This window comes from Vanellus vanellus, assembly GCF_965231255.1.
Source record: "Vanellus vanellus genome assembly, chromosome: 27".
NCBI lineage: Eukaryota > Metazoa > Chordata > Aves > Charadriiformes > Charadriidae > Vanellus > Vanellus vanellus.
In genome coordinates, this window is record NC_138932.1 from 2418932 (window position 1) to 2432098 (window position 13167).

A 13167-nucleotide genomic window follows, 5' to 3' on the forward strand; every position below is an offset into this window, starting at 1 on the left:
GGTGGGTGTCCGTATCCTGGCTCACCCCCCCTGCCCCCGGCCGCGTCCCCGCAGCGCGTTGCACCCAGGAGTGCGTCCACGGGCGGTGCGTGGCTCCCGACCTCTGCCAGTGCGAGCCGGGCTGGCGCGGTGCCGACTGCTCCAGCGGTGAGGGATCGGTGTCGGGGTGCTGGGGGAGGGCGGGGGGGCACGGAAATGGGGACCCCCAGCTTGGGGGGCTGGGGAGGGGGGGGGCGGCAGTGGGTGTGCTTGGAGGGGTGAGCAGGCTGGGGTGGGATGGCCCAGTGGTTAATGGGGATGGGGTTGGGATGGGGATGGAGATGGAGATGGGGATGGGGATGGAGGTGGGTATGGAGATGGGGATGGGATGGGGATGGGGATGGGATGGGATGGAGATGGAAATGGAGATGGAGATGGAGATGGAGATGGAGATGGAGATGGAGATGGAGATGGGGATGGGGATGGGATGGGATGGGATGGGATGGAGATGGAGATGGAGATGGAGATGGAGATGGAGATGGAGATGGAGATGGGGATGGGGATGGGATGGGATGGGATGGGATGGGATGGAGATGGAGATGGAGATGGAGATGGAGATGGAGATGGGGATGGGATGGGGATGGGGATGGGATGGGGATGGGGATGGGATGGAGATGGAGATGGAGATGGAGATGGAGATGGAGATGGAGATGGAGATGGAGATGGGGATGGGATGGGGATGGGGATGGGATGGAGATGGAGATGGAGATGGAGATGGAGATGGAGATGGAGATGGAGATGGAGATGGAGATGGAGATGGGGATGGAGATGGGGATGGGATGGGGATGGGGATGGGATGGGGTGGGGTGGGGATGGGGATGGGATGGGGATGGGGGTGGGGATGGAGATGGAGATGGAGATGGGGATGGGGATGGAGGTGGGTATGGAGATGGGGATGGGATGGGGATGGGGCTGGGATGGAGATGAATATAGAAGGGGGACTGGATGGGGATGGAGCTAGGATGAGGCTGGGATGGAGACAGACAGATGTACCGGTGCTGTCCCCCGTTGCAGATTGCGACGAGCAGTCGTGGGGCCCGGGCTGCCAGCGCCGCTGCGACTGCCACCACGGGGCCCCTGCGACCCCCTGAGCGGCGCCTGCTCCTGCCCCCCCGGCTTCGCCGACCCCCTGTGCCGCCAGCCGTGCCCGCCGGGCACCTACGGCCGGGGCTGCCGCCTGTCCTGCCCCTGCCACCCCACGTCCCCTGCAACGCCTCCACCGGCGCCTGCCTCTGCCCCCCGGGGCTGGCCGGCCCCCTGTGAGTAGGGGGTCCTCGCTTGGTGCCCCCCCCCCCCCCCCCCAAACACCCCTCCGCTGGGGTGGGTCCCCCCTCCCTCACCCCTCGCTCCTCCCGTTCCCGCAGCTGCGAGGTGTCCTGCCCCGAGGGGACCCCCTGTGACAGCCCCTGCCCCTGCCAGAACGGGGGCATCTGCCACCCCCCCGACTCCACACCTGCATCTGCCCCCACGGATGGATGGTAGGTGGGCTGGGACCCCCCACCCCCAACCCAACCCCTCCGCCCCCCCAAAACGCGGTCCCTGCCTCAGTTTCCCCCGCCGACCCATGGCTCCTTCGCAGGGGGACATCTGCTCCGTGCCGTGCCCCCCCGGGCGCTTCGGCCCGGCTGCCAGAGAGAGTGTCACTGCCACAACGGGGGGCGCTGTGACCCCCGGGGGGGGCAGTGCCAGTGCACCCCCGGCTTCACCGGAGAGCAGTGAGGGGGGGGGGGGGGACGATGACACCAGGGCATGGGGGGCGTGGGGATGGGGGGGGACAGGGGGATGGGGGGTACGGGGTGGGGGGCATGGGGATGGGGCACAGGGAAATGGGGGATACGGGGGGTACAGGGGGATGGGGCATAGGGAAATGGGGGGGACATGGGGATGGGGCACAGGGAAATGTGGGTACAGGGGAGGGGGGACAGTGGGATGGGGTACAGGGGGAGGGGGGACAGGGAAATGGGGGGGCAGGGGTTGGGGGACATGGGGATGGGGCACAGGGGGATGGGGGACAGGGAAGTGGGGGGGACAGTGGGATGGGACATAGGGAAATGGGGGGATAGGGGATGGGGGGTATAGGGAGGGGACATGGGGATGGGGCACAGGGAAATGGGGGGGGACAGGGGGATGGGGCACAGGGAAATGTGGGTACGGGGGGAGGGGGGACAGTGGGATGGGGTACAGGGGGAGGGGGGACAGGGAAATGGGGGGTACAGTGGGATGGGACATAGGGAAATGGGGGTACGGGGGGATGGGGTATTGCGGGATGGGGCATAGGGAAATGGGGGGGACATGGGGATGGGGGGACAGGGAAGTGGGGGGGACAGTGGGATGGGACATAGGGAAATGGGGGGACAGGGGGATGGGGGGACAGGGAGGGGGCGCAGAGGGGTACAACAGATGGCGGGGGGTACACGGGGACGGGGCACGTGGGAACGAGGCCAGCGAGCCCCGTTGTGGCCAGCCCAGCTCCCCCGGCCTGGCATGCAACGAGCTGGACGGCCTCAGCTTGGGGTGGGGGTGGTCCAGGAGCCACCTTGGCTTCTGGTGGGGCCGTGTCCCCCCTTCCTCGTCCCCGTCTGTCCCCAGGTGCCGGGAGAGGTGCCCGGTGGGGCGGTACGGGCAGGACTGCCGGGAGAGCTGCGACTGTGCCAACGGGGGCCAATGCTTTCCACGTGGACGGGAGCTGCCTGTGCGAGGCCGGCTTCCAGGGCAGCCGCTGCGAGGAGCCCCGCTGCCTCCCCGGCCTCTACGGCCTCCACTGCCAGAGCCGCTGCCTCTGCCACCCCCAGCACAGCCAGAGGTGGGACATCCCCCCCCCACCTCACCCCCTCCCACCACCCCTTCGCAGCATCTTCATCTCCCACAGCATCCTCCCCTGCCCCCAGTATCCTCATCTCCCCCAGCATCCTCACCTCTCCCCAGCATCCTCACTTCTCCCCCAGCATCCTTACCTCTCCCCCAGTGTCCTCACCTCTCCCCAGCATCCTCACCTCTCCCCAACATCCTTCCATGCCCCCAGTATCCTCATCTCCCCCAGCATCCTCACCTCTCCCCAGCATCCTCCCATCCCCAGCTTCTCCCCAGTATCCTTCTCCCCCAGTATTCTTCTCCCCCCAGTATCCTCCCCTGTCCCCAGCATCCTCGTCTCCCTCCCAGCATCCTCACCTCTCCCCCAGCATCCTCCCCTGTCCCCAATAGCCTGACCTCTCCCCAACCTCCTCACCTCTCCCCAGCATCCTCCCATGCCCCCAGTATCCTCGCCTCCCCCCAGCATCCTCATCTCCCCCAGCATCCTCACCTCTCCCCCAGTATCCTCACCTCCCCCAGTATCCTCACCTCTCCCCCAACCTCCTCACATCTCCCCAGCATCCTCACCCCTCCTCCAGTATCCTCCCCTGCCCCCAGTATCCTCGTCTCCCCCCAGTATCCTCACCTCTCCCCAGCATCCTCACCCCTCCTCCAGTATCCTCCCCTGCCCCCAGTATCCTCGTCTCCCCCCAGTATCCTCACCTCTCCCCAGCATCCTCACCTCTCCCCAGTATCCTCCCTGCCCCCAGTATCCTCGTCTCCCCCCAGTATCCTCACCTCTCCCCAGCATCCTCATCTCCCCAAGCATCCTCCCCTGCCCCCAGTATCCTCGTCTCCCCCAGTATCCTCATCTCCTCCCAGTATCCTCACCTCTCCCCCAGTGTCCTCACCTCTCCCCAACATCCTCCCATGCCCCCAGTATCCTCGTCTCCCCCCAGTATCCTCGTCTCCCCCAGCATCCTCACCTCTCCCCAGCATCCTCACCTCTCCCCAGTATCCTCCCCTGCCCCCAGTATCCTCACCTCTCCCCAGTATCCTCCCCTGCCCCCAGTATCCTCGTCTCCTCCCAGTATCCTCGCCTCCCCCCAGCACCCCAGCAGGTGCTTTGTGCCCCCCCCCCCCCCAGCCATTTACAAACCTCCTTCCCAGCACACCCAGTACCCCATACTGGCAGCACTGGGGTGCTGAGCAGTCATGTCTGTGTCCGTCCCGTCCGTGTGTCGTGTCCGTCCCCCCGTCCCCCCCCCAAAAAGCTGTCACCCAATGCTGGGGGAGTGCGTCTGTCACCCTGGCTGGGCCGGGCTCTTCTGCAACGAGAGTTGCCCCCCCGGCTCCTTTGGGGCCGGCTGCCTGCAGGCATGCCTCTGCCTGCACGGGGGGGGCTGCGACGGGACCACCGGCCGCTGGCCACTGCCCCCCCGGCTACATGGTATGGGGGCATGGGGAGGGGGGGGGGCTGGTGGTCCTTGGGCAGCACGTGGAGCATAAGGGGGGGTCTGGGTATCCCCTGTGGGGAGAGTGGGGGGCTGGGGGGCTGTAGGAAGAGGGGGGGGGGTGTCTGGGGGGTCCTGTGGGGGGGGGAGGAGGGGGGGAGGGGGGGTCTGGGTGATGCTTTGGGGAGAGTGGGGGTCTGGATGGTTCTGGGGGTGCGTTGGGGGGGGGGGGGGCTGGGGGGAACACGGGGATCTGGGGGGTCCTGGGGGGAGAGTGGGGGTCTGGATGGTTCTGGGGTGTGTTTGGGGGGGGGGGCTGGGGGGCATGGGGGAGGTCTGGGTATTCTGGGGGGAGCACGGGGGATCTGGGTGGTCCTGGGGGGAGAGTGGGGGTCTGGGTGGTTTGGGGGGGGGGCCTGGGGGACCATGGGGGGGGTCTGGGTATTCTGGGGGGAGCATGGGAGGCCTGGGTGGTCCTGGGGGAGAGTGGGGGTCTGGATGGTTCTGGGGGTATGTGGGGGGGGAGGGGCTGGGGGGAACACGGGGGATCTGGGGGGTCCTGGGGGGAGAGTGGGGGTCTGGATGGTTCTGGGTAAGTTGGGGGGGGGGGGTCCTGGGTGGTCCTGGGGGGAGAGTGGGGGTCTGGGTGGTTCTGGGGTGTGTTTGGGGGGGGGGGATGTCCTGGGGGGAGCACGGGGGAGGTCTGGGTATTCTGGGGGGACCACAGGGGGTCTTGGGTGGTCCTGGGGGGAGAGTGGGGGTCTGGGTGGTTTGGGGGGGGGGGTCTAGGGGGACCATGGGGGGGGGTCTGGGTATTCTGGGGGGAGCACGGGGGGTCTGGGTGGTCCTGGGGGGAGAGCGGGGGGTGGGGTGGGGGTGCGCGCACGTGTGTGTGTGTGTGTGTGTGTGTGTGTGTGTGTAGATTCTCTTGGTTGCCTTGAAGTGTTTGCTCCCCCCTCCCCTGCCAAAATCCCCCCCCCCACCCCACCCCCCCCCCAGGATGAGCACTGCTCCTCCCTGTGTCCCCCCGACACCTTCGGGACGAACTGCTCGGGGCGCTGCTCCTGCCAACACGCCCTCGCCTGCTCCCCCCTCGACGGCTCCTGCCTCTGCAAGGAAGGTGGGTGCCCCCCAAGGTGGGTGGGTGCCCCCCGAGGTGAGTGGGTGCCCCCCGAGGTGAGTGCATATGTGTGGCCCCCCCCATCCCCCTGCCCACCCCGCTGTCCCCCTTCATCCCTCAGGCTGGCACGGACCCCACTGCTCCACGCCGTGTCCCGCCGGGAATTGGGGTCCCGGTTGCAACCGAAGCTGCAACTGCGCCCACGGAGCCACTTGCGACCCCCAAAGCGGGACCTGCAGTTGCCCACCGGGCTGGCAAGGTCCCCGTTGCCTGCGGCCCTGCCCGGTGAGTCCTCTTGCCGCCGGCTGCTGCCCGGCACCGGCCCCGCTACCGACGGTCCCCCCTTAAAATTGATCCCCCGTACCCCAGAACGGGACTTTCGGGGTGAGCTGTGGGCAGCGCTGCGACTGCGCCCACGCCGACGGCTGCGATGCGGTGACCGGCGAGTGCCGCTGCCTGCCCGGCTGGATGGGTACGGGGGGGGACAAAGAAGTTTGGGGGGGGTACACACACGCACACACACACACACACACACACACAAGACACCCCGTTGGGCCCTCAGCCTTCAGCCCTCCTCCTCCTCCTCCTCGACACCCCCAGACCTACTCGGGCCCCCCCAGACCCTCTCAGACACCCCCCCCCTCAAAATCTCAGACCCCCCTTAGACCCCCCTCCCAGACACCCCCAAACACACTCTACCCCCCCCCCCAGACCCCACCAAACCCTCTCAGACCCCCCCTAAACCCCTTCAGACCCCCTCTAGAGACACCCCCCCCAGGATCCCCCCCCTCTAACGCCTCAGACCTCCCCAAACCCCTTCAGACCCCCCCAGACCCCCCTCCAAACCCAATTAGACACCTTCAGACCCCCCAACTCCTCCCCCAGGCCCCTCAAACCCTCTCAGACCCCCCCCACCCTCTCAGACCCCCCAAAACCCTTCAGACCCCCCCAGACCCCACTCCAAACCCATTTAGACACCTCAGACCCCCCAATCCCCCCGACCCCCCTCCAAACCCGCCCCACCCTCTCAGACCCCCCAAACCCTCTCAGACCCCCCCAGACCCCCCTCCAAACCCATTTAGACCCCCTCAGACCCCCCAACTTCCCCCCCCGACCCCCCTCCAACCCCCCCCCCCACCCTCTCGGACCCCCCAAACCCTCTCAGACCCCCCAAGACCCCTCTCCAACCCCCCCCACCCTCTCAGACCCCCCCAAACCCCTTCAGAACGCCCCAGACCCCCCTCCAAACCCATTTAGACCCCCTCAGACCCCCCAACCCCCCCTCCACCCTCTCAGACCCCCCAAACCCTCTCAGACCCCCCCAAACCCCTTCAGACCCCCCCAGACCCCCCTCCAAACCCATTTAGACCCCCTCAGACCCCCCAACTTCCCCCCCCGACCCCCCTCCAAACCCCCCCCCACCCTCTCAGACCCCCCCAAACCCTCTCAGACCCCCCCAAACCCCTTCAGACCCTCCCAGACCCCCCTCCAAACCCATTTAGACCCCCTCAGACCCCCCAACTTCCCCCCCGACCCCCCTCCAAACCCCCCCCCACCCCTCAGACCCCCCAAACCCTCTCAGACCCCCCTCCAAACCCATTTAGACCCCCTCTGAACCCCCCAGACCCCCCCCTCCCCAAACCCCTCTCCTCCTCGCAGGGCCGCAGTGCAAGCAGGGCTGCCCCCCAAATTTCTGGGGTCGGGGTTGCCGCGAGCCCTGTTCCTGCCGTAACGGGGCCACTTGCTCCCCCCGAGACGGCTCCTGCTCCTGCGCCCTGGGCTACCGCGGCCCAAATTGTCAACGCAGTGAGTGATCCCCCCCCCCCAAAAAACCCCAAAATTACGGGTTGTGCCTAAACACCCCCACACATACACACACACACACAGCCCCCCCCAGGCTGAGACCGGGCGCACTCGTGTCACCCCAGCTTGCCCACCCGGCCGCTACGGCAAGCGCTGCTCGCTGAGCTGCTCCTGCGCCAACGGCTCCTCCTGCCACCCCGCTAACGGCTCCTGCCTCTGCGCCCCGGGCTGGCACGGTCCCCGCTGCTCCCAGCGTGAGTTGGGGGGGGGGGTGTTACTGGGATGGTGGGGAAGTGGGGCTGACCCCCCCCCCCCATCCCTTATCTTCCGTCCACCCACCCCACCCTAAATCCCCCAGCCTGCCCCCCCGGCGCTTGGGGGGCCGCCTGCGCTCAGCTCTGCCAGTGCCGTCACGGGGGGACGTGTCACCCCGCCGAGGGGACGTGCCGCTGCCCGGCCGGTTGGACGGGGACGTTCTGCGGAGAAGGTAGAGACCGGCACGGGGACCACCCCCCCCCCCACCCCCCTCACCAATCCTCGGGGGTCTGCGCCCCCCCGAATCCAGCCTGGGGGAAACCTGGGGAGGGGGGGGGCAAGATTGGGAACTGCCTGGGGCCATGCGGGTTACCCATACCCAGCTCCGTCCTGGGCAGTATGGAGGTATACGGGCCCAGTATGGAGCAATATGGTCCCAGTACGGAGCACTATGGGCCCAGTATGGAGCTCTATGGGACCAGGCAGCATGGGGCTATATGGTCCCAGTATGAAGCCCTATGGGCCCAGTATGGAGCTCTATGGGCCCAGTATGGAGCTATATGGGCCCAGGCAGTATGGGGCTATATGGCCCCAGTGTGGAGCCCTATGGGCCCAGTATGGAGCTATATGGGACCAGGCAGCATGGGGCTATATGGTCCCAGTATGGAGCTATATGGTCCCAGTATGGAGCCCTATGGGCCCAGTATGGAGCTCTATGGGCCCAGGCAGCATGGGGCTGTATGGTCCCAGTATGGAGCACTATGGGCCCAGTATGGAGCTATAAGGTCCCAGGCAGCATGGGGCTATATGGTCCCAGTATGGAGCAATATGATCCCAGTATGGAGCTCTATGGGACCAGTATGGAGCTATATGGGCCCAGGCAGTATGGGGCTATATGGCCCCAGTGTGGAGCCCTATGGGCCCAGTATGGAGCTATATGGGACCAGGCAGCATGGGGCTATATGGTCCCAGTATGGAGCTATATGGTCCCAGTATGGAGCCCTATGGGCCCAGTATGGAGCTCTATGGGACCAGGCAGCATGGGGCTGTATGGCCCCAGTGTGGAGCCCTATGGGCCCAGTATGGAGCTATATGGGACCAGGCAGCATGGGGCTATATGGTCCCAGTATGGAGCTATATGGTCCCAGTATGGAGCCCTATGGGCCCAGTATGGAGCTCTATGGGACCAGGCAGCATGGGGCTGTATGGCCCCAGTGTGGAGCCCTATGGGCCCAGTATGGAGCTATATGGGACCAGGCAGCATGGGGCTATATGGTCCCAGTATGGAGCTATATGGTCCCAGTATGGAGCTATATGGGCCCAGGCAGTATGGGGCTATATGGTCGCAGCATGGGGCTATATGGTCCCAGTATGGAGCTATATGGTCCCAGTATAGGTCTATACGGTGCTGGGGGCTCTGGGGCTGTATAGTCCCAGTACGGAACCACACGGTCCCAGTATGGAGCCATACGTTCCGGGGCCGTACGGCTCTGGCTGCCCCACGCCCTGTGCCCCCAGCCTGCCCCCCCGGCACCTTTGGCCTCCAGTGCCACCAGCTCTGCCGCTGCCCCCACAACGCCACTTGCCACCCGGCCACCGGCGCGTGCCCCTGCGCCCCGGGCAGGATCGGGCCCCACTGCCAGGCCGGTGAGTGGGCGCAGAGTTGGGGGTGGGGGACACCCACCAGTGTCCCTACCCCCCCCTAAGGACCTTGTCACCCCCCCCCCACCCCATAGGGACCCCCGAGCAGCCCTACACCATCGTGCCGGCCCCCCCGGCGGCCTACAGCTCCCTGGGCTTGGTGCTCGGCCTGGTGGCCCTGGCGGCCCTGCTGGTGGCCGTGGTGGCCGTGGCCCTGTGTCACCGGCACCGGCAGAAGGCCAAACAGAGCCGACACCTGGCGGTGTCCTACACGGCGGGACAGACGGACACCTCCGACTACGTGGTGCCAGGTGAGCCCGGCGGCGGTGGCGGGGAGGCGGTGCGGGCCCCGGTGGCCCCGCTGTGCCGGGGTGACGCCTGGTGGGTCCCCAGATGTGCCACCGAGCCACCACGCGCACTACTACTCCAACCCCAGTTACCACACGCTCTCCCAGTGCTCGCTGCCGGCCCCCGGCCCCGGCGGCGCCCAGGACAGGGCCACCTCCCTCAAGGTACGGCGCGGTGCGACATGGCGCAGCGCGGTCTTGCGTGGTGACGCGTCGCGCCCTGCGGTGTTGTGTGGCGCAGTGCGGTGTTGCGTGGTGACACATCGCAACCTGCGGTGTTGCGTGGCGCAGGGCGGTCTTGCGTGGTGATGTGTAGTGCCCTGTGCTGTTGCACGGCACAGCGCGGTGTTGTGTGGCGACACATCACACCCTGCGGTGTTGCGTGGGGACACATCGCGCCCTGCGGTGTTGCACAGCGCAGTGCGGTGTTGCATAGTGACGTGTGGTGTTGTACAGTGCGGCGTGGTGATGCGTCGCGCCCTGCGGTGTTGCACGGCACAACGCGGTGTTGCGTGGCGACACATCACACCCTGCGGTGTTGCACGGCACAACGCGGTGTTGTGTGGCGACACATCGCACCCTCCGGTGTTGCACGGCGCAGGGCGGTCTTGCGTGGTGACGCGTTGCGCCCTGCGGTGTTGCGTGGCGACACATCGCGCCCTGCGGTGTTGCGTGGCACAGTGTGGTCTTGCGTGGTGATGCGTCACACCCTGCGGCGTTGCACGGCGCAGTGCAGTCTTGTGTGGTGACACATCGCGCCCTGCGGTGTTGCACGGCGCAGTGCGGTGTTGCATGGTGACGCATGGCGTTGTACAGTGTGGCGTGGTGATGCATCGTGCCCTGCGGTGTTGCACGGCACAACACGGTGTTACGTGGTGACACATCACACCCTGCGGTGTTGCATGGCACAGTGCGGTCTCATGCGGTGATGCGTCACACCCTGTGGTGTTGCACGGCACAGTGCGGTGTTGCACGGTGACGCGCGGTGTTGTACAGTGTGGCGTGGTGATGCGTCGCGCTCTGAGGTGTTGCACGGCGCAGCGCGGTCTTGCGTGGTGATGCGTTGCACCCCACGGTGTTGCACGGTGCGGCGCGGTGTTGCGTGGTGACACATCGCGCCCCGCGGTGTTGCACGGTGCGGCGTGGCGATGCGTCGCGCCCTGTCATGGTGGTACGCGGTCCACCGTGGTGTTGGACGGTGCACCACGGTGTCGCACGGTGCACCACAGCGCAGCACCGCTGCCGGGAGCGCGGTGACGAAGCCGTCCCCGGTTCGGGCTCAGGTGCCGGGCACACAGCTCTTCCCCGGCGTGGAGAGACCCTACGGCCCCGAAGGCAACGCCACGCTGCCCCCCGACTGGAAGCACCTCGGGGCACCGGCGCTGGGCCCCAGGGGTAAGGGGGGGCTGGAGGGTGGCAGCTCCCGGGGGGGGACCTTGGCCGGAGCGGGGTGGACCTCCGGGTCCTCTCCCTGCGTGGGATCCCCCGGGATCTGGGCTGGAGCAGGGGGGGACCCCAAACCTGACCCCTTCCAGGGGGGCAGCTGGACCGGAGCTACAGCTACAGCTACAGCCTGGGGCAGTCCGAGGGCAAAGGTATGGGGTGGGAGAGGGTGGGATGGGGGGGACTGGGATGGGATGGGATGGGGATGGGGGTGGAAATGATATGGGATGGGGAAGGGATGGGGATGGGATGGGATTGGAATAGGACGGGAAAAAGAACGGAGATGGGATGAGGAAGAGACAGGAATGGGATGGGATGGGATGGGACGGGATGGGATGGGATGGGATGGGATGGGATGGGGAAGGGATGGGAATGGTATGAGATGCAGAAGGGATGGGGATGGGGATGGGGATGGGATGGGATGGGGATGGGGATGGGGATGGGGATGGGGATGGGATGGGGATGGGGATGGGATGGGGATGGGGATGGGGATGGGGATGGGATGGGGATGGGAATGGTATGGGATGCAGAAGGGATGTGGATGGGATGTGGATGTGGATGTGGAAGAGATGGGGATGTGGAAAGGATGCAGAAAGGATGGGGATGGGATTAGGATGGGCTGGGAAAAAGAACGGCGATTGGATGGGGAAGAGACGGGGATGGGACGGGGATATGATGGGATGGGGATGAGGTGGTGAAGGGACAGGGATGGGACGGGAAAAGAACTGGGATGAGACGGGGAGGGGTTGGGACTTGCCTGGGACACGGCCTGCCGGACACGGCTGCTCCCTCTCCCCTGCGTTCCCGTGCCGTGGGGAGCCCCCCAACTCCTTCTCCCCCAGCCCACCCCCCGGCGGGGCTGGGGGCCAGCGCCACCTCCCTGGGCAGCGAGAACCCCTACGCCACCATCAAGGAGCTGCCCCCCGCCCCCGCCAAAGCCCCCGAGGGCAGTTACATGGAGATGAAATCCCCCGTCCGGAGGGAGATGTCCTACGCCGAGATTGGGCTCCTCGACGAGCCCCCCCAGGAGGGGACAGCCGCGGGGTCCCCTGGCCCCGGTGAGCCTGGCCGGGGGGGGGACACACACACACGGGGACACAGCCCCTGTGATGGGGGCTGGGTAAGGGGGGACAGGACCCCGGTGACGGGGGTTCCATGGGGGGGACACACACTGAGACGGTGACAGGGGCTGCGGGGGGGGGGGTGACAAGTGCTGTAAGGGGGGGGACACAGCGCCGGTGACGGGGGCTGCACAGGGGGGGGACATGGTGCCAGTAATGGGGATTGCATGGTTCTGGGGGGAGGGGGGGCACAGACCCGGTGACGGGGGCTGCATGGCTCTGGGGGGGACACAGACCCTGTGACAAGTGCTGGGGGGGGGGACACACAGACCTGGTGACAGGGGCTGTAGGGGGGACACACAGTGCCAGCGATGGGGGTTGCAGGGGGGGGACATGGGCTCAGTGATGGGGGTCGCATGGCACTGGGGGAGGGGGGGACACACACACACAGACCCTATGACAAGTGCTGCTGGGGGGGGACAAAGTGCCAGTGAGGGGGGGGGGGACACGGCCTCGGTGACGGGGACTGCATGGGGGGGGGACACAGCCTCGGTGGGGGGGACTGCATGGCCGGGGGGGGGGGGGTGACACAGCCCCTTGCAGCCTCCTCTTGTCCCCGCAGAGAGTTGTCCCGGGGGGGCCGAAGGCGTCACCCCCGCAGCCCCCCCCAGCCATTACGACTCCCCCAAGAACAGCCACATCCCCGGTCACTACGACGTGCCACCCACCCGCCACTACCCGCCGTCCCCCCCCCAGCGCAGGAAGGACCGCTGAGGGACCGCGGGGACATCCCACCCCACCCCGGGGAGGGGACGGAGGGGCCCTGGGGGGGGCCCCGCCACTGTCCCTGTCCCCCAGCCCGGAGGGGGCGCAGGCGGCGAATAAAGGGGTTGTCGGTGCGGTGTGAGTGGCGGCTGCAGTGTCCCCGGGGACGAGGGGGGACATGGGCACCGGTGGCACTGGGGGGAGGAAGGGAGGGCAGTGGGAGGGGGGCTGGTGGGGGTCAGGGTTGAGAGCAGTGATGGGCTCAGTGATGGTCCCAGTAAAGACCCAGTAATGGGACAAGGAATGGACCACTAAAGACCCAGTAAAGGTCCATCGATGGCCCCAGTAAAGACCCAGTAAACGTCCATCAGTGGCACCAGTAAAGGTCCATTGGTGGCCCCAGTAAGGACCCAGTACAGGTCCATTGATGGCCCCAGTAAGGACCCAGT

General features: G+C 66.9%; 1 protein-coding gene across 1 annotated transcript in view; it reads left to right on the forward strand.

Moving 5' to 3' along the window:
- Positions 1 to 12852, forward strand: part of PEAR1 (platelet endothelial aggregation receptor 1) — a 17258-nt gene extending 4406 nt beyond the window's left edge. The window contains 24 exon segments of the mRNA XM_082495948.1: positions 1054 to 1110; positions 1113 to 1232; positions 1235 to 1298; positions 1404 to 1486; positions 1489 to 1517; positions 1619 to 1658; positions 1661 to 1754; positions 2629 to 2707; positions 2709 to 2842; positions 4104 to 4257; positions 4259 to 4279; positions 5283 to 5403; positions 5525 to 5688; positions 5773 to 5875; positions 7063 to 7209; positions 7332 to 7460; positions 7565 to 7693; positions 8980 to 9108; positions 9198 to 9413; positions 9496 to 9614; positions 10733 to 10844; positions 10985 to 11044; positions 11735 to 11950; positions 12576 to 12852. Coding sequence (XP_082352074.1) covers positions 1054 to 1110; positions 1113 to 1232; positions 1235 to 1298; positions 1404 to 1486; positions 1489 to 1517; positions 1619 to 1658; positions 1661 to 1754; positions 2629 to 2707; positions 2709 to 2842; positions 4104 to 4257; positions 4259 to 4279; positions 5283 to 5403; positions 5525 to 5688; positions 5773 to 5875; positions 7063 to 7209; positions 7332 to 7460; positions 7565 to 7693; positions 8980 to 9108; positions 9198 to 9413; positions 9496 to 9614; positions 10733 to 10844; positions 10985 to 11044; positions 11735 to 11950; positions 12576 to 12727 — 2672 coding nt within the window. The 3' untranslated portion in view covers positions 12728 to 12852.
- The last annotated feature ends 315 nt before the right edge of the window (positions 12853 to 13167 follow it).